Source organism: Vulpes lagopus, chromosome 12 (assembly GCF_018345385.1).
Source record: "Vulpes lagopus strain Blue_001 chromosome 12, ASM1834538v1, whole genome shotgun sequence".
Lineage (NCBI taxonomy): Eukaryota > Metazoa > Chordata > Mammalia > Carnivora > Canidae > Vulpes > Vulpes lagopus.
In genome coordinates, this window is record NC_054835.1 from 59,416,677 (window position 1) to 59,436,472 (window position 19,796).

Here is a 19,796-nt window from a genome sequence, read left to right on the forward strand (position 1 = left end):
TGGGGGCCTGGGACCCAGCCCCAGGGGCTGCAGCAGGCACAGGCACCAGGAGGGGCTGGGACACCCCACGCCTGGCCTCCAGCCCCCGCCACCCCAGCCCGCAGCCCAGGAGAAAGAGACGAGGCAGGGGCTGCACAAAGTATGAAAAACACCTCTTTACTGTTAAAATGCAGGCGTGGTGCTCTAACGTCAGGATGACCGGAGCCCAGGGCAGAGGAATAGCGGGGTCGGTGGGGCCGGGGCCGGGCTGGGGTCCGCCTCACACCAGGCACCCCCCGCCCTGCTGCTGTCGACCCCTCTGGGCTGCGGTGGTCACTTGGCGCTCGGTAACGGCCACTTGCGCTGCTCCAACAGCTCTTCCAGGTGGTCGGCCCGCTTCACCGCGGCCTGCAACACGCCGTCCGCCAGGGGTCAGGCCCGAGTCGCCCCTACCCCGCGCCCCCCGGGCAGGCCCGGCCTCGGGGACCCACCTCATGCTGTTTCCGGAGGCTGCGCACGGCCTCCTCCTTCTTCGCCAGGGCCAGCTTCACCCTGTGGGGAGCATGCGGTGGGCTTCGGGGCCGCACCCCTGGCCAGACCCCAGGGGCCATGTGCAGCTCAGACGAGCGGCACAGTAGCTGGGAGGGGCCCCGTCCCAGAAGGGCCAGGGGGGTGGCTGTGCTCACCCCACCCCAGCCCTGGGACGGAGGGGAGCTGCCCCCCTGCTAACCCCTCGGGGCCTGGACTCCTCCCACACAGGAGCTGCTTCATCCAGGCCTGGGATGGGGGCGTGGGGGTGGGGGGTGCGGGGAGCTGCCTCTCTGCAGACCCACGCGGGGCGCTTCTGGGGAGCCGGTCCTGCTGGGGGGCCTGCTGCTCAGCCGGCCAGGCCCTCGGGCCATGCGTCACACGGAGCCCCCAGTGGCCTGGACGCCCAGCTCCGCCCCAGCTGCCAGGAGAGGTGGACCCGCAGCCCGCAGCCCGCGTCCGCTTCTCAGACCCAGCGCCCCCCCCACCCCCTGGGGCGCCTCCAGGGCCGTGCCCACCTCTGGTGCACCTCCTCCAGCTCCGCCTGCTTTTCCCGTGAGAGCTGCTCCAGCTCCAGCCGCTGGCGGGCCCGCAGCTCGGCCAGCTCGGCCCTGGCAAGCCGGGTGTCCTCCTCGGAGGCGGCCAGCCGGTCGGCGAACTCCCGGCGCAGCACCTCGGCCAGGCCGCTCCGCTCGCCCACCAGCTGCTCGTTGACCTGGGCGGGCGCGCAGGGAGTGAGGGGGTGGCCGGGGTGGGGGGCGTGGGGATGGGGCCGCCGTCCGCCCCGCTCACCGCCGTCACGCGGGCCAGCTCCTTCTCCTTGTGCCGCAGCAGGCCCTGCAGCCGCAGGCCCTCGCCCTCCGCCTCCCCGAGCCGCCCCTTGAGCTCCGTGCACCGTTCCTGCAGCTTCCGCTCCGACTGCTCCAGCTCCGAGAGCTCCGCGTCGTACTTGTCCCGGAGGCGCTGCACGCTGGCGGGTGGACAGGGCAGGGCCGGGGTCAGGGGGCCCAGGCGCTCAGGGCCGAGCCGGGCGCCGGGGACAGGGCCTCACCGGCTCTCCGCCGCCCTCTCGCTCTCCTCCCTGGCGCGCGTCATGTCGGCCTCCAGCCGGTGGATGACCAGCTCGATCTCCTTGTCCCGGCCCCTGCGGACTTCTTCCCTCAGCTCCCGCTCCCGGGTCAGCAGCCACGCCTCCTGGGGTGCAGGGGCTCGGTGGGGCTGGCGCAGGGGTGCCCACAGGACCTCGCCCTGCCCTGCGCCCGTCGGCCCCGTGGTCAGGACCCGGCAGGGGCCCGGGGTCCGAGGGGGGGTCTGGACACCTCCAGCCTGGGGCCGGCAGGACCCGGACGGGGCGGGCTCAGGGCAGGCAGTTGGGAGACTCGCGTCAGGCTTCACGCTCTGACCCAGCCGCCCCGCGTCCACAAACGTGCCTCACAAATGCAGTGACGCCTGCGCACGGTTACGGGGCAGACAGGAGGCTGCTCGGTCCCCAGGCCTACGGGCCACCGGCTCCTGCATGGCCCCGGGCGCCTGTCCACACGGCCTCTCTCCAGAAGACCCGGCAGTGCAGGCCGGCGCTTCCCGGGGGAGGCACCGCAAGTTGAGGAGGGAGCCTCCTCGGTGCTCCCCGAACACGGGCGAGTTGCAGGGGCAGCCACGTGGGTGAAGGGAGGGGGAGGAAGGTCCTGCTCTGCCATCAGGGGACCTGCCCCGCCCCAGTCTCCCCGGAGGAGGCCTGAACCAGCGCACTCAGGTCCGGTGCGTCCACCAACCCCACCACCAACCCTGAACGGCCAGACCGGGGAACCCGCACGTGGCTGTTCCGACACCCGGGGTGCCGGCCGGGGGCTGCTTCCCGCTCCCCACCTCCTTCTTGGCGCAGTTGGCTTCCCACATCTGTCTTTCCACCTCCAGCTGGTCCTTCAGGGCCTTCATCTCCATCTGGGGGGCAGCGGCACCGTGAGAGCAGGCCCCGAGCCTCCGGGGCACGCGCCAGGCTGTGGGTGCGCAGGCCGCTGGCCGGGGAGCCCCGCCGCTCCAGCCCGGCTCAGCCCAGCTCCCCAGCCGGCGGGGCTGGGTGGTGACCCCTGCACCCCAGGCGGGCGCGCCCCACACCCCAGCGGGAGGGGGGGGAGGGAGGCGCGCAGACCTGGTGCCGGCGCTCCTGCTCCTCTCTGCCCTTCTCGAACTCGGCCCTGAGAGCCCGGCCCTCGGCCGCACTGCTCTCCTCCAGCTGCCGCCTCAGCTCCTCCAGCTCCGCCCGCTGCCTGTGGGCCGCGACAGGTCAGCAAGGTCAGCAGGGCGGCCAGGGAGAGGGCCGCGGGGGGAGGAGGCGGCGGGCGGGCCCCCCGCGGCACCTGGCTGCCTGCTGGCCCAGCCGCTCCTTCTCCTCGGCCACCTCGCCGTAGAGCCGCCGCCGCTGCTGCTGCAGAGCCCGCTGCTCCTGCTCCACGTGCTGCTCGAAGCTGCGGGACCGGGACCGAGGGCTCAGCAACCCCCCCCCCCCCCCCCCCCCCCCCCCCCCCCGCCCCGGACATCCCAGCTCTCCCGGGCCAGGCCGTGTCCGGGGCACCCACCGCTGCTGCGCGCGCTCCCGCTCCTGCTGGCCCAGCGCCTCCTTCTCGCGCTCCAGCTGCTCCCGAAGCTCCTCCACCTGGCGGGCGCAGCGCTGGGCCGCCCGCGCGTCCGCCTGCAGCAGCTCCGCCTCGTGCAGGCTCTTGAGCTTCTTCACCTCCTGCTTGTGCCTGGCGATCAGCTTCTGGATCTCGGGCTCCAGGCCTGGAGGGAGGGCACCACGCTGTGGGGCCTGCAGAGGACCCCTGGCCCGGGGCCCCGAGCCTCGCCCCCGGGGCTGCAGGGACTCCCAATTCCCACCCACTGGGACACTGGGGCTGCCATCCAGCTAGGGGGTCCCTGGCCCTGGCCACCCTGGAGGCTCCAGCCCAAAGCACGGTGGAGCCCCCGTGGGCAGGCCCATCCCTCTGCCTGCGGCACTGCGACTCCCCGCCGACTCCCCGCCCTGGGGCTCAGGCCTGTGGGGTCTCCCCTTGGTCCAGGCATTAGTGGGCACAGCGGAAGGGGGCCCGTCAGCCCCCAGACCCACTCTATATGCGGGAGGAGCAGCGATGGTGCCAGGTGGCAGGGAACCCCGGGGCACCCCCCATGCTCCCCTGGAAGGTGGAGGAGTTCAGGGGGCAGAGGGGACGCAGGGCCCCCCTCCTGGACCTGCGTGTGAGGCCTGTGGCCTGCCTCCCCACCCCACCGACCAGGCCTCCAAGCCAGCTGGATGGGGTCACCCGACCTGAGGTCTCGGGGCTCCCCGGGAAGGTGGTCACTCCCATGGCTGTAATGGAAACCACTGTCCTTGCCCAGGACCCCCCTGTGGCTGCCTCTGAGCCCTTGGCCTGTCAGCCTCTGACCCGCCCCAGGGGCTGGCCGGCCCCCACCTCGGACTGTAATCTCCTTGATTTTTCGGGTTTTCTCGTTGATCCACTTCTCCCTGCGGACTTTCTCGGTGGCACTCATCAGTTCCTTGAGTTTCTTGATCTCCTGCCAGCAAGGACATGGGGAAGTCCCCAGGGCAGCGGTGAGGAAGCTGGAGACGCAAAGGGACCCCTGCGCCTCACCCGCCCCTTCCCCCGCACATGCCCATGACCCCATTCGGCCCTCCCCAGAGGTGGAGGCAGGGTCCAGTCTGGAGGCCTGAGGCGGGGGCCCCACAGGGCACCCCAAGTCCCTAGCACCAGCTGACTCTGCGCTGGCCGGGGGGGTGGACCTTAGGCATGCTGGTGCTGGGGCACCTGGTGGCTCAGTCGGTTAAGCGCCCGACTCTTGGTTTCGGGTCAGGTAGTGATCTCAGGGTCGTGGGGTCACGCCCTGGATTGGGCTCCACGCTCTGCAGGGAGCCTGCTTGAGATCCTCTCCCCAGTCTCTCTCTGCCCCCTTCCCACTTGTGTGTCTGCTTGCAGGCACGCTCTCTCTCAAATAAATAAATCTTAAAAAAAAAAAAAAAAAACTGCTAGTGCCCGTCCTTGCAGAGTCAGCTCTGGGCGTGGGGACCAGCTGCCCCCAGTGTGCGCAGCGTGGCCAGGCGGGGGAGGGAGCCTGTGAATGGCGGCCGCCGGCACAGCACGATGAGCAGGGGTCCAGTCCTCGGCCAGCAAAACCAGGAAAAACAGGTGAGGTCCCCTGCCCCAGGGCCCAGAGGGGGGGCCGCTCAGGCTCACACGTGGCCAGCACTCCCTGCCACCTCCAACGTGACACGGCGGGGGGACTGCGAGTCCCTCGGCCTCCACCCTAGCGTCCAGCACCCAGGCGGCCAGAGGGAAGCTGCTCCAGGGCAGGGAGGGGACAGATGCTGGTGCTGGGGCGGCACGTCCGCTGCCTGGGCTGCTGGCTGGCACCCCGTGTGTGGGCCACAGGCCCGAGGCTCTCACGTGTGCACTCCTGGCTCCACATGGTGGGTGCACAAGCCCCCGTGACTCTCACACTCCAAGGCGGCCCGGTTCTGGGGTGGCCAGGCAGGGACCTGCCCCCACAGGGCCTGAGAGCACCGCGGGGCTGGAGGCAGGCCGCAGGACGGCCGGTGCAGAGACGGCCACTCCAGCCGCAGGCCACCGGGCCGAGAGGCTCACCAGCTCGTGTTGCTCCTGCACCTGGGCCTCCCTGTCCTTGCGCCTCTGGTCTCTCTGCTTCAGCTCGGCCACCACGGCCTCACACCTCTCCGCCAGGGCCTTCTTGTCCTCAATCAACTGCAATCAGGAGCCGGGGCTGAAGCTGCTGCCCCGAGAGGGTCCCTGTCCCCGTGATCACCGCCCGCCTTGTGGGAGCCTGCGGGGGCCCTGGGGCTGGGAGGGCAGGCGGCAAGCGGATGGAGAGCATGGGTGGGGGACACAGCCACGGGGCAGGGTCAGGTCATGGCTGTGGGGGGAACACCATGATGCCTTGGATGACCCGCCAAGCAGTTCCCACAGGGGAAGGTGCCACCTGTTTCCGCAGAGGGGAGGAGGCTCATGGATCTAGAAGTCTCCGAGAGGCCCGAGCCGGCCTGGACCCCGATGACCCCATGCGCCCAGCAGGTCCCGGTCCCCTTCCCGCCCCGCTGGCGCCCCTTTGCCCGGCGGAGGCACCTGGTCGATGAAGGACAGGTGCCGCTGGATGGTGGCCTCGTAGTGGTCCCTCTGCTGCCGCAGCTGCCGGCCCAGCTCCTTCTCGGTCTCCTTGACCCGCCGGACGGTGAGGTCCCGCTGCTGCACCTGCGAGGGGTGCCGGGGCGGCAACGGGGCAGAGAGAGCCAGGAGGGGGACACGGAAGGCGAGGCCTCTCAGGGAGCAGCACTGGCAGGGCGCCCGGCTGGGGAGCAGGTGCAGCGTGCGCGTGCGTGTGGGCGAGGCCGGGGGCGGGGGCGTTACCAGCGCTCTCTGCAGCAGCCCCACCGCCTGCTTCTTCTCCTCCACCTCCAGTTTCAGCCGCATCACAGATGTGCTCACCGTGGACCCGGGCTCCGGGCGCCCGTCCTCCAGCGCCAGCCCCTGGGGAGGCAGCGCACGTCAGGCAGGCCCTGTCCCCCCAGTGAGGACCTGCCGTCCCTCCCGGGGCCTCTCCACACCTGGGGGGCCGAGGCCGGCCGGTCCTGCCCCGACTGCTCCATCTCCATCTCGTGCAGAAAGCTCATGATACTCTGCAGCTTGGCCTCAGAGAGCAGGGTCCCGTCTTCGGAGGGACCGTCGCACGTGCTGAGCTTCCCAAATCTCTCCAGGTTGTCAGCTGTCAGGTTGCTGGCATCGTCCTCCTACAGGTACAGGGGAAGGGGCGCAGCATCAGAGGCTGTGGGGTGGCCGAGGGCTCTGCACTGGCCTCCAGGAGCAGCTCAGGACCCTGGGGCAGGAGCGTGCACAGGCGCAGCTGGGAAAGGCGGCTGGACCTGGTCTGGAAGGAAGGGCCTCTCCGGCTGCCCAGGTGCTTGCAGGGCATCGCTGAGGGCCCCCAGCAAGGAGGCGGCCCTCTCTCCCCACCCCAGGATTACTGAGCATACTAAATCTCAGAGAGCTCTCAGAAGAGTGGGGGGAACTCAATGAAGCCCTATGTGGCCCTCAGGGGTCCTGACCAAAGCAGTCAGGTGCTCCCACGGTGCCCCCGTGACGTGTGCAGTCGCAGCCCACAGTCACCTCATCCGTCCAGGAGTACTTGTCCTTGCGGTAGGCCCTGGGACGGGGCAGCGGCTCGGGCTCCTCTTCCAGCAGCTTCAGTGTGTCTAGCAGCTCGTCCAGCGTCGCCCTGGACTTGGCCCTGCTCCGGGCAGGGTCCCCCACCTCCAGATCCTCACCAGGCACGCCCTGGGCGCTGGCATCCTGCAGCGGACACGGAGGAGGGAGACCCACTGAAGCCACGTGGCCTGGACTCGCCCCAACCCACCTCCAGGGAAACGAGAAGGGTGGCCAGGCAGGGCGCCCCTGGGGCTGGCCTTCTCGCCCCTTGGCCCACACCTAACCTCGGAGCCTCCCGCTCCCTTCTGCAAGCGGGTGCAGGGGGCTCCACCCCAGGGTGTCTGTGAAAGTCTGGGGGGATGTCAGAGCAAGCCCCAACTCCCCAGCTCTGCACTGGAGCAACGACCCAGCCCTTCCTGGCATGAGTGGCCCCAGGCATGGACGCGCCCCGAAGCTGAAGCCAGGGAGGGAAGTCAGGAGGAGCCATAGGGACACCTGAGGCTTGTCCTCTGCCAGCTGCCGGGGCTCCGGGGACGAGGGGGAGGCGGACTGGCAGGGCTCCTCTGGGCGCGCGGTCGGGAAGCCAGCGCCTGCGCGAGAGAGCACAGCGTTGGCCCACCTGGGCGTCCCACCGCCGGGGCAGCAAATCCGAGGAGCCCTTGAGAAGGGGCCACACTCGGGAAGGCACAGCAGGACAACATGGGCCATCGGGGAGTCTGGGCAACACGGGCTCCTCTGGGTGAAGGGTCAGGGGAACTAGTGCGACCCCAGGACTCCCGGCCTCACTGCTCCGTGGGTCCCCTGACCAGCTGCAGAGTAAGAGGAGCAGGGCAGCAAAGCCTAAGCCGAGGCCCCTCCTCCATGGGGGGATGTAGCCAAATGGGCCGTGGCACAAAGTGTGGTAGGGGACATTGGGAGGGGCCACAGCCCTCGTGGGGGGGGGGGGTCAGGGGAGGTAATGACCTTGAGGGGGTTTGGGTGATGATCTTGAGGGGGGTCAGGGTGAGATGATGATCTTGACGGGGGTCAGGGCGGGGTGATGAGCTTGGGGGGGGTTCGGGGTGAGATGATGACCTTGATGGGGTTCAGGGTGGGGTGGTGACCTTGGGGGTTCGGTGTGAGATGATGACCTTTACAAAGGTCGGGGTGGGGTGATGACCTTGAGGGGGGTAGGGGTGGGGATGGGCTGATGACCCTGACGGTGCACAGGCCGGAGGCAGAGGTGCGGCAGGGAACAGGGCAGCCCGCGGGCTCTACTGCGCTCACCGGCATTGTTGGCCTTGTGGGTCTGGGGGGCGTGGGTGGTGCCCCCCGGCCTCGGAGGCAGCTCCTGGGCAGGCCGGGGCTTCTCTGGCCCCCAGGCCTCCTTCAGCTCGGGGTCACCTGACTTCTGGGCTCGCTTCTGCTGCAGCTCCTGCCGTGAGGGGCAGCTCTGAGCAGTGTTGCTGGACACAGCCAGGCCCCTCGTCCCCCCACCCTGTGCCGAGCTGCCCGACGCCCAACAACCAGGGATGTGGGGAAGGAGGGCTCGGGGAAGGTGGTGGGCAGGGGTCCCCCGGGGGCACGGTCTTGCTCTCAGCCACAGAGGGCAGACCCAGCGAGCGTTTGCTGCCTTGGCACAGGGTCCCCACGCCTCGGGTCACCTGGCGCACCTGAATGGCCGCTCGCCTGGCCTGGCGTGCCTTCTCCTCCCGGGCCTTCCTCCTGGCCGCCTCCTTCTTCTGGTGCTGGTCCAGGAGGCTGTCCCCTCCCAGCTGCCGCCGCTGCTCCTGTGGAAGCCAAAGCCACAGCTGGTCTGACTGGGAAGATGGAGCCGCCCGGTGCAGACCTGGTTTCCACGGGACACCCCGGCCCCCAACCTGCCGTCTCTCTGCCCCAGAGGAGACAAGCGTCCGTCCAGGCAGCCAGTGGCTCCTCCGGGTGGGGAGACCGCTCTGCACCTCAGGGCGGGGGCCCTGCAGCCAGAAACCCACTCAGACTGTAGGTGGCAGGTGTGTCCCGATCCCCAGGCCCTGACCCGGGGCAGGGAGGGAGCAGGGCGCCCCCAGACTGGGTACAGGCCATAGGGCAATTCCAGGCTGCAATCCCACGGGTCCCAGAAACCCCACTGTATGCGGCTGAGACCCCCGAGACCCTCGCCCGCCTCCTCGGGGCACGGCTCACACACCCACGCTGACCTCTTGGTTGGATGCTGGCAGGCACTCTAGGCGGGCAGCTCTGGCTTGGCGCCGCTGCACCTGGTGGCGGTACCATCGCTGGATGGTGACAGCTGCCCGGTTCACCTGGTGGATAAACCTGGGGGGGAGGGGGCAGCAGGGCTTGGGACCGAGGCTGGGCCCCGTGTCCCGTGGAACCAGGCAGCTGAGCGAGCGACGGCCTCTTGTCCCTGGATCCCCGAAGGCCCAGGTGGGCAGGGAAGCTAACGGCTGCACGTTCCCGCAGAAACGAAACCCCAGGAATAACCCAAAGGCCCGCCTGGCTGGGGGTGAACGCTGCATCCTGACACAGATGGCAACGCCCCACAGAGAGCGGCAAGCCAAGGACACGGCCAGGCGTGATAGGCCACGGACCAAGTGCTGCCCCCTCAGAACATTCTAGAAAACGCAAAGCCCTAAGGGGACAGATCGCTGTGGCCAGGGTTGGGCCTGGAGAAGCTGGATAAAAGGCATGTGGGGGCTTGTGGGGGTGACGGACCTTCTGTGTCTTGGTGGCTGTGGGTGTAGACGACACAGGTGCACACGTGTGCCCAAACTCACCAAGCCCAGCCCTCATCCTGCGGGAGCATCGCATAAATCAGTTCACTTGGGTAAAGTGGAGTCAACCTTAAAAAGCCTTGATCTCGGCTCCTGGGACCATTTGCTGGTTCACTTGGCAAAGGCCCCCCTGGAGCACCCAGGACAGGGCAGTGGCCACCGCGGGACAGGCACACGGCCAGGCGGGTGACGGAGTGGCTGGTGCCCGACCTCACCATCGTGTGACCTGAGCTCGGCAGCCTCCGTGTTCTAAAACTATTATCAACTGGAAATTTCTCTCACGGGAGCTTCAAGCCCCCACCCCCCCGGCCCCCAGCCCCCGGTCACCTCTCGGCCTCCTCCTCTGTCACCTCCTTCCGTCTGAGCGGGCCCGGGGCGCCCCCCGCGTTGTTCTGGGCCACATGCTTGCTGCCGGCCTGGTCCCCCTGCAGCTTCCCGAAGCTGCCGCTGCCCCCAGCCCCGGTGGCCGCCTTGAGGATGTTGCTACCGGGAAGCGCAGAAAAGGCTCGCGGTAGGCCCAGGCCCCGCACCCCCGGACCTCAGGAGCGAGCACAGCCTGCTCCCCGGTCCCGAGCACCAGCAGATCCCCAGGACCGCCTGCCCGCCCCCCGCCCCACCCCGGGGTCCATTCGGTGGCATCCACTTTGGTGGCCCCCGTGATTAACGAGCTCATTACGTTCAAAAAAGCAAAGCGGTCTCAAGAGTCACAGGATCCCAGAGCCGGACAGTGACCCGAGCCACCCGTGGGCAGTCCCGGCCCCCGACTGGCCTGCGCAGGGCTGCTCTGGAGACTCCAGGGGTGGCTGCGGCTTCCCCAGCAGGACCCCACGCGGGGCTGAGCCCCAGGCTGGCCTGACTGCCCACCAGGTCTGGCCTGTACAGTGCCCCCCGCCCCCCGCCCCGGTGCCCGTCGCGGGCAAGGGCAGCAGCACCAGCGCCCCGACCTGCCCCAGACCAGAGCCAGGCCTTACTTGAGGGAAGGAGCTGTGTGGTTGGAGCTCTTGGGGGGCGGCGCCCTCTCCGGGGGGGTGTAGTGGTTGTGCACCATGGTGGTGACGCAGTTGCCCACGGTGCCCTTATTGCTCCTGCCGGAAGACACGGGAGGGGGTGGCATCATCCAGGCATCCCTGAGGCCCCTCCACGGCCGCCACACCGACGACAGCGGGGGCCTTCTCGGGGCCCGGGACAGCACCCGCCCCCCGCCCCCAGGCGTTCCACTGAGCAGAACCCGAGCTGCACAGGGAGCACCCGGGCCCTGGCAGTGGACACGCCTGTGGTGGGGACATGGATCAGAGACCACCCGTCGACGGGGATGCGCCTTCCTGGGGCAGCGAAACAGGGCGGGAGACACACACCGTCCTCTCTGCCCCTCAAACGCCCGGGAAGGAACACACGTGGTATAAGCACACGAGGACGGAAGACGTGACCACAGACCTTAACAAGGTGAGGATCAGAAGGGGCAGTGGTGAGTGACACGTGGAGGGCTGGGGACAGGGGGCTGGGGACCAGGGGAGCCCCACAGAGCTGCGGGAAGTGGAGGCACCCGGCTCTGCTACGCTGCACGGCAGACCCCTTCCTCCCCCGGCACCCGGGCACCGAGCCCGTCCCTCCGCTCCGACAGGCTGGCTCTCCCGGTGACGCCGTGGCGGGCGGGAGACCGGAGAATCCCTCCCCAGGGGCACCGAGCCGCCCGGAGAAAAGCCCCAGACGCCGACGGCGCGGGCCCCCAGGCCGGCAGCCCGGCCCCCCTGGTCACCCCACGTGAGCCACCAGGCAACGTTGAGGGCACCCCGGGGAAAGGCCCCAGGGCCAGACTCCAGACGTGAGGGGACGGACGACCAGAGGGGGCGGGACGGGGCGTCTCGGAGAATCGGCAGGGGCCCCGGGGCGGTGTCCACACACCCTAGGGACAGCGTCTGCGGCACGGGCTGTTGGTGGCCTGCGCCGATTTCAACGCGGCCCGCACGGCGGACCCCAGACGGCGCAGCACAGACGGGGCGGGAGCGCAGCCCCCCAGCTGGTGACCCCGCAGTGGCGCCCACGGCCCCACCTGCTGCCGTCGGAGCCCCGGGAGATGGAGCGAGAACCGCCACCCCGGCAACAGGAGGAGCTTGTGGGACGAGGCCCACGCGGGGCTGAGGCAGGGCAGGCTTGCAGCACGGGGCACGCAGGCCCCTCGGGGCGACGCTGAACGCAGAGGAGACGACGATCGGGGAGGTGCTGGCTCTCTAGAACCTTCTAGCAGTCTCACTGGGCCACTGACACCGGGACCGAGCAGCCTGAGCATCAGCACGGGGTGGGGGCACCGAGGAGAGCGCGGAGGCCCCAGGGCGCAAAGGCACCCCGAGATTCCATGTGGGGGAGCAAGGGGACGACACAAAGCACGTCTGGAGACAACGCGGCACCCGGAGAGGACAGGGATCGGGAGGGCAGACTCCGCAGCAGGGGCCCTGGAGCCACGGTGACCCTGACGGCTCCCTTCCCGGCCCGCCCTGGGCTCACCCGGCCCTCCTGTCGCCACCCGGCCCTCCCGTCACCGCCCGGTGCCCTCGCGGGGGGAGGGGGGTCTGCAGGAGGCTGTGCCCAGAAGACAGAGGAAGGAGGCCCCCCCAAGGCGGGGGCACGTGCAGGGGGAGGGGGGCAGAGGGTGGGGCGGGTGGAGGACCCAGGCCCCGAGGGCCTTCTCTGCGCAGAGGAGCTTCAGGGTTCAAGTCCGGGACAAGGGCGGGGACGCAGACAACACGCAGGAACAAAGATCATTTTAGGGTCCGGGAGCCTGCCCCACGGGAGCAGCACCCGAGCGTGGCGCTCTCCCCGGCGAACCCTCCCGACTCCGCGGGGCAAACACGAGCACGACCCGCAGGGCGAGGATCCGGGGCCCGGGTCCACAAGTTCCACGGCAGAAACGAAACACAAAAAAAATACGCAAAATCCCAGAATCCGGATGAAGCAGAGCGGTGCCAGCCCTGCGTGGAAGCCCCGCCCCAGAGACGGGCGCGCACCTGCCCACGGAGCGGCCGAGGGGCGGTGTGCTGGGGTGCACAGGGGTGCGCAGGGCGGCCACGGGACAGCAAACCCCACCTTCCAGCCCGCCGTGGGGGCCGACGAGGGACCCCCGAGCCCGCGCACCGACCAGCCACGGCCCCGGCTAACACGCTGCGCCCCTCCCCAGATGCGGGCCGGGCCTCGCAGAGCGGCCGGGGGCCCCCCCAGGAGCCTCGCCAAGCCCGGCCTGTGCGGGAGAGGGCGGCGCAGGCCAGAGGAGCCCCCGCATGCAAGACGCCTCCCCCGAGGCCTCCTTCCCTGGGCCCCGGGTGACAAGGCCAGTCACTGGTTTCCCCACTCGTTCGTTCATCCTGAGCACGCAGGTCCTGGACAAGTATGACAGATGCAGCGTGCCCCGCCCCCCAGGGCTTCAGGGGGCTGCGCCCCGACCGCGGCTCCCACCTGTTGTTGGCAGTGAAGCTCGGGGCCAGGGGTACGGTGCACTCTCTCCTCCGGGGGCCCACGGGTGCGCCGACGGTGCTAGGGCTCCGGGAGTCGGGCGGCGAGGTGAAGGCCCTGGGCTGGTCATCCTGTCGGCGACACGGATGCCACCTCCTCGGACCATGACCTGCTGCCCAGGCCCCTGGCTCGTCCCCCGCTGGCTCCCCCACAGGCTGTGGGTTTCTGTGCCCCTCCCCCATGTCTGATGCTGGGATCAAAGGTGCCCCCAGAACTCAGCGGGAACCACGCAGACCCTGGCGCCGGCCCTCACCAGGACGTTCCATGTGGCTGCCTTCTCGCTGGGAGTTTTGCTCAGACCAGCCGCCCTCTTCTTCCCACCGGGGCTGCCCTCGGAGAGCGTCAGGACGTGGGGGCTCTCGGCCGGCCTGTGTCGGGAGAGGGGGCGGCAAGCAGGGACAGTCAGCCCCGGGAAGCCAGCTCCAGGAGCACGGACGCCACGTCCTCCGGGGGGACGGGAGGGGCCAGGTCACCACCAGGAAACTCTGTCCCCGGGCGCTACCGCTGCACCCTGGCCACCCTGACACCTGCACAAAGGGCGCCGCAGGAACAGGGGGAGACGAGCAGGCCGAGAGCCACTGGCCTGGGGGTCCACATCTCTACTTGCAGGTAGGATGGGTCAAGGCGCATCCCGCCCGCCCCCCTGCCCCCCGTGGGGCTGGCCTGAGTGCAGGTCGCGTCAGGCCCGTGTCCAGCCGGGGCCTAGCCTGGTGAGGCTGCAAGAGGGGCTGACGGAGGCAGGAGGGGAGGCGCCGGGGGCTACCTGGGGGGGCCGGTCCAGGCCTGGCTAGCCGGCGGCTGGTGGACCTGCGTGGTGCTGTTGGATCTGCGGAGGTTGTTGATGGTTCGGGAACCCCCGGACCCCTCCTGCAGACAGGGAGAAACAAGCACCCCGTGGCGGGGGCTGCAGACACTCGCCGGAGCACCGCATGCCACCCTGGGCCTCCCTGGGGCTCCCCGGGCCTCGGAGAACGGTTCAGAGAGGAGCGCGGTCTCCCGGTTCTGAGGACGGCGCCCCCGGGGTCCTGGGCGTGACCCGGGGCGCGGGCAGGTCCTCAGCCTCTAGAAGCCTCGTCTTCCCTGAGCAGAGTGGTTCCCTGCGATGCTGTATGGTGAGGGTCCGGGAGGAAGAGGGTGGGCCCGGCCGGGGCGTGGGCGACGGCTCCCCGAGGAGCGTGGCCGCTCGCTCCCGCCGCAGCACCTGCTGCCAGCCTGCCCCTCAGGTCCCTTCAGGGCGCCAGAGCTCACCCCCTCCTGCTCCTCGAGGGCCCCACTAATCCAAATGTTGGTGGAGCAGGAGGGACCGAGGGGTTGGTGCCAGCAGGATTTAGGCCCCGACCCTGGCCTGATCCCGTGGGAGTTAGGTCTCTGGTCTATACGAGCTGGAGTCTCCCGGATCTCGGGGTGGCCACAGGCAAGGACGAGGCAACAGCCTGAGGGGTGGGGCGGCTCTTCGGGGCGCCGCACACCCGGCTCCGGCACTCACCGGCGCCTTCCTCCTTGGCTCACTGCCGGCGACCACGGAGAAGGAGCGGGCGATGGGCTTGGCGGCGGAGGCGCTGTTGGGGCGCCAGGACACGGGCGGGGGCAGGCCCGTCAGGCTGAGGTCCACGCCTTCCGAGCTGCCCTCGGGGGTGCTGGCGGGCCGGCCGGCGGCGCGGGAGCCCTTCATGGGGGCGGAGCGGGCCCTGAGCAGGCAAGACAAGCAGCGGGCGCCCTCTGAGAGCCGGGCCGCCCCACCGCCACCTCCCGCCCGGCCTCGCAGGCACCTCCTCGCGGGGCCAGGAGAAGGCACGAAGCAGAGCAGGGTCGCCTCTCCGGAGGGACCCCCCGAGGGTGGCCGGGGGCAGCCTTTACCCCCCTCCCACCTGCCCGAGCCTCCCTTCCTTCATCGGGCGGGCAGGCGGGTGTCTACAGAGGGCCGCCCCCCGGGGTCGTCCTGAGGCCGGCGGGCAGCACGCGCCACGAGATGTTCTAACGGGGACCCGGTCTGATGCTTGCCCCCCGACCCGGGGTCTGCAACTCATCTGGCCACGGCACCCCTGAGTTTCCCCAGCGCCCCCAGGAGCACCCCCAGGCGTCCTGGCATCGGCTGCCCGCTCCCAGGCCCTGCACCCTCCCAGCACCCGCCACCCTCCAGTCTCCAGGGCTGTCCCTTCCCTCCTGCTCCCCACCCCTCAGGTCAGGGGGTCCCGGGCTCAGGCTTGGCCTCCCTCCACCCACCCTCTCACCTGGGGGCCCACGTCTGGCTTCCGAGCTCCACGCAGACCCTGGTGGTTCCTGCCCCACCCTGTTCCCTCACCCCCGCCTCAGGACCTCCTGCGCATCTGGCGCCTTGGCCCCAAAGAGACCAAAACGGGCACTGACTTCCGCCTCCAGGGGCCACGATTGTGGCCGGCTCAGGCCAGGACCTAGGCCCCAGGCTGACATGTCCCCCTTGGCCAGCACCCCTGCTCCCCCTGCGGCCAGCCAGTGGGCGCCCCTCCCCACGCAGCCCTTCCCTCCACGAGCTCCCTTGCACCTGGACCAGCACAGCAGCCCCTCGTTCCCCCTCCCCGTGGCCAGAGCTGACCTTTCTGCAGCGGGTCTCAGGTCACACTGTGTGACCCGCCAAAACCTGTCCGGGGGCCCCACACTGGAGCACAGAGAATAAAGTCTACACACCGGTGCCCCTCGGATCCGACTCTGCTCTCTCTGTGACCTCCTCGCTGCCCCCACCCCCGGGGGGCTGTCGCTCTGCTGCAGCCAAACCAGCTGGCCCCGGCCCGCTGCTCCTCGAACTGGTTCCCATGGCAGCCTCTGCACCGGGGCCCTCCGCCCGGCACCCCTCCACTCAGAGAGCGCCCGGGCCGGCCCGGTGCTCCCCGCTCCTGCTTTATTTCCCGCGGCCTGGCACACAGGTCGGCCTGCGTTGTGACCCCTCGTAAGAACGTCCAGGACAGGGCCACGCGGCCCAGCAGCAGGAGCGGGTGCGCGGGCAGGACACGACCAGGGAGGAAAGGCCACGGCCCTCGCTGCCACGGAGCACGGGGTGGGCCGACGGGCTCCCTACCCCAGGGCAGCAGCGGCCTCCCCGGGCCCAGGCGCCGAGTGGGGGGCCCCGGCCAGGGGAGCCCAGGGCTGTCCCTGCCACTCCCGGCCTCACTGGAGCATTTCCGGCTGCGGGGGTGACTTCAACGCCGCCGGTCCCCGAGCGCAGGCCCCACCCCGCGGGACCCAGGCCGGCCCTGGCTGCAGCTGCAGCAGCCACACAGCAAACAGCCTCTCCCTGGAGACGGCCGGGCCGACCCGGCCCTGCGCACAGCCCGGCCGCCGCGCGCCCCGAGCCGCGGTCCCAGCCCCCGCCCCGCCCGACCCCTCGGCCCCGGCGTCTCCCCACCCGAGCGCTCGGCTCCAGGGCCCGACCCCCACCGCGGCCCGCGAGCGCCCCGCCCGCACCTGCACGGGGAGGGGGCGGCGCCCTCACCTGCGCGGCGCCCTCACCTGCGCGAGCCCGGCCCGGGAGCCTGCGGGGCGGGGGCGGGGCCCGTGCGAGGCCCTCCCAGGCGCGACGCCCCGGCCCGGCCCGGCCCCGAGCCCAGGTGACAATGAGGCCGCCGGGCCGAGGGCGAGCGGCCGCCGCCAGCAACCAGCCTCCGGCCGGGCCCGGGCCCTCCCCCGCCCGCCGCGGGACCCGCCTTTCCTGCCGCGCCGCTCCCCGATTGGCCGCCGCAAGCCCGCCCCGGCCGCCCCGGAGCTCATTGGGCGCGGGGCTGTCGGTCGGGGCGCCCGGCGTGGGCGGGGCCGCGCGGCGAGGAGCCCCCCCCCCCGCCAGGGGCAGCGGCCGGCGATTGGACGGGGGCGGCGGGGGCGGGGCCTCGGCCGTGGGCGGGGCCTCGGGGCGCGGGGGGCGCGGGGGGGCGCGGGGCGCGCGGGGGCCAGGGGGGGCGCGGAGGGGCGCGGGGCGCGCGGGGGCCTGGCGGCCGCGCGGCTCTCCCCGCCTGGTTCTCTGGGACCCAGTCGGCCTGCGCGGGCCCCGGCGCCCACGGTCCCCCGGGTGACCACGCCGACCCCCGAGCCCAACACCAGCTCCTGCCGCCCACACCCTCCCTGCGTCTGGACACGGGTCCGGCTGCGCCCCCTACCCACGAAGCTCCCTTTACCGCTTACCTGCGGGTTGGAAGCCCCGCTGGCGCCCCTTCCCAGGCAGCCCTAGCCCGGGTACCTGGTCACCGACCCGCACCCCAGGCCCACCGCCCCTCACCTCTCGAGCACGCGCCATCTGTTAGGTTATTCTCCCCATCCCATTACCCCAACGCTTCTGTGGAAAACCGACTGACCACATATGGGTGTTTCTGAACTGTCTACACTGGCCCACTGAGCCTGTGGGAACTTCTGCCAACACCGCACTGTCTCCATTAGTGCCGCCTGAGTAGTAAATCAAGTCAGGTAGTGGGATCCTCATTGTTCTTCTTTTTTTCTTTCTTTTCTTTCTTTCTTTCTTTCTTTTCTTAAGATTTATTTATTCATGATAGAGAGAGAGAGAGAGGCAGAGACACAGGCAGAGGGAGAAGCAGGCTCCATGCAGGGAGCCCGATGTGGGACTCGATCCTGGAACTCTGGGATCACGCCCTGGGCCAAAGGCAGGCACTAAACCGCTGGGCCACCCAGGGATCCTTGTTCTTCTTTTTCTTTTTCAAGATTTATTTTTATTTATTTGTGATAGACATAGAGAGAGAGAGGCAGAGAGAGAAGCAGGCTCCATGCACCAGGAGCCCGACATGGGACTCGATCCCGGGTCTCCAGGATCGTGCCCTGGGCCAAAGGCAGGCGCCAAACCGCTGAGCCACCCAGGGATCCTTGTTCTTCTTTTTCAATATTACCTTGGCTATTCAATTTTTAACTTTTCCTGTAAGTTTCAGTATCAGCTTGTCAGCATCTACAAGAAAAAAACCCAGCTGTAACTCTAATGAGAATTATGTTAAATCTGTTGATGAATTTGGGGAAAGTTTTCCATTCCATGAGCATGGTATGCCTGTGTATTCAGGCCTTCATTGCCTTCTTGTCAGTCTCCTGTGCTTTTCTGCACACCGTGTTATTGCTAGTATGCAAAAATATTTGGCAGTATAGTTTACCCTGCAGCCTGCACCCTTCCTAACCTCACTCATCAGTTTTAGGAATTTTTGTAGATTCTTTGGGGGTTTCTACATAGACAGTAATGTTTGTGAATAAGTTCCCCTTCTGACATACTTGTCCCCCTTTCCTCCTGCTTTACTGAACTGGCCAGTGCTTCCAGTACAATGCCAAACAGAAGTGGTTAGAATGGATAGGACTGCCTTGTTCCCAATCAGTCCTACACCATTATGATGTCAGCTCTGGGACCAGGTCAAACAAACGGTCCTATTTCTCATATGTGAAGTTTTTTTTCATGAATGAAATGTTAAATTTCATGTCTCCCACATTTTCTGCATAAAATGTGATTTTTCAGGGATCCATGGGTGGCTCAGTGGTTTGGTGCCTGTCTTTGGCCCTGGGTGCAATCCTGGAGACCCGGGATTGAGTCCCGCATTGGGATCCCGGCATGGAGCCTGCTTCTCTCTCTGCCTCTCTATGTCTATCATGAATAAATAAATAAATCTTTTTTTAAAAATGTGATTTTTCTTTGTAAATGTGCTAATTTGGTGAATTATGCTGATTGATGTTCAGATGTTGAACCAGCCTTATATCCTGGGGATAAACTCCAATTCTTGTGACATATGAACCTTTAAAAAAATTTTTTTTTTTTAAATTTATTCATGAGAGATAGAGAGAGGCAGAGACACAGAGGGAGAAGCAGGCTGCCTTGATCCCCAGACCTGGGACCATGCTCCGAGCTGAAGGCAGACGCTCAACTGGAGCCACCCAGGTGTCCCACATGTTAACCTTTTAATATTGGATTGGATTCATTTTGGTAATTTGGTAATATTTTTTTGAGAATTAAAAAAAACAAAACTTATGTTCATCAAGGAGATTGGTCTAGTTGTCTAGACCATGTGCACATGGGACATTCCCCAAGATTCTGGGCCATAAAACAAACTTCAACAAAAGTTTCAAATCTTGGAGAATACAACTGAAGTTATAGAAAACATGCTCTTACTGTATCAGGATTAAAATAGTAATAACAGAAAAACACACCTTTAACAATCCATCAGATAAAAGGACGTCCCAAGGGTAATTAGAAAATAAAACTATAAAAGGGGCACCAGGATGGCTCAGTAGGTTTATTGTCTGACTCTTGATTTTGGCTCAGGTCGTGATCTCAGGGTCGTGAGACTGAGCACAGAATCTTGTCCCTCTCCATCTGCTTCTCCTCACTCTGTCTAAAATAAATAAAATCTTAAAAAAAAAAAATAAAACTATCATAGTTCATGGGATGCAATCTGGAGAAAAACACAGCATTAAGATTTTGTTAGAAAAATAATAAAGGTCCCAAACCACTAATCTAAGCTTCTACTTTTAAGAAACTAGAAAAAAAAAAAAAAAAAAGGAAAAATGAATTCAAAACAGTAGAAAAATAAAGAGCAGATAGCAATGAAATACAAAACATAAAAGCAGTAGAAAAATAAAACCAAAGGCTTAGATCTTTGAAAAAAAAAATTAACAAACTTCTAAACAGACTAATCAAGAACAAGTGGAAAAAGTCATCAACCTAAGAAATGAAGGATGGAGCACCATTACAGACCCTACAGACACACAGCTTCTGTGGAATGGACCGGCTCCTTGGAAGACAGATTCCCGATGCTCACGTGGGATGAGATGACCTGAAGAGCCCTGCACCTGCTTGAGAAACTGTTTCATGGTTAAAACC

General features: G+C 67.0%; 1 protein-coding gene across 3 annotated transcripts; it reads right to left on the minus strand.

Annotated features, from left to right (window-relative positions):
• Positions 1-140: 140 nt before the first annotated feature.
• CEP131 (centrosomal protein 131) lies at positions 141-16,630 on the minus strand. Of its 3 annotated transcripts, none has more exons than XM_041726514.1 (27): positions 16,454-16,630; positions 14,457-14,658; positions 13,734-13,837; positions 13,224-13,338; positions 12,914-13,041; positions 10,438-10,551; positions 9,794-9,949; positions 8,891-9,008; positions 8,573-8,668; positions 8,366-8,482; positions 7,980-8,127; positions 7,209-7,303; positions 6,675-6,857; positions 6,116-6,298; positions 5,919-6,038; positions 5,637-5,762; positions 5,142-5,258; positions 3,954-4,056; positions 3,084-3,285; positions 2,865-2,972; positions 2,657-2,774; positions 2,374-2,448; positions 1,559-1,701; positions 1,300-1,477; positions 1,026-1,222; positions 471-531; positions 141-387 (listed from the first exon to the last, which is right to left on the minus strand). In XM_041726514.1, the coding sequence occupies exons 2-27, from the start codon at positions 14,640-14,642 to the stop codon at positions 313-315; spliced, it is 3,366 nt and encodes a 1,121-aa protein (XP_041582448.1). In that variant the 5' UTR covers positions 14,643-14,658; positions 16,454-16,630; the 3' UTR covers positions 141-312. The 3 variants fall into 3 exon arrangements, with proteins under 3 accessions (XP_041582448.1, XP_041582449.1, XP_041582450.1); XM_041726515.1 differs by having other exon boundaries at positions 16,437-16,630; XM_041726516.1 differs by lacking the exon at positions 8,573-8,668.
• Between the last annotated feature and the right edge of the window lie 3,166 nt (positions 16,631-19,796).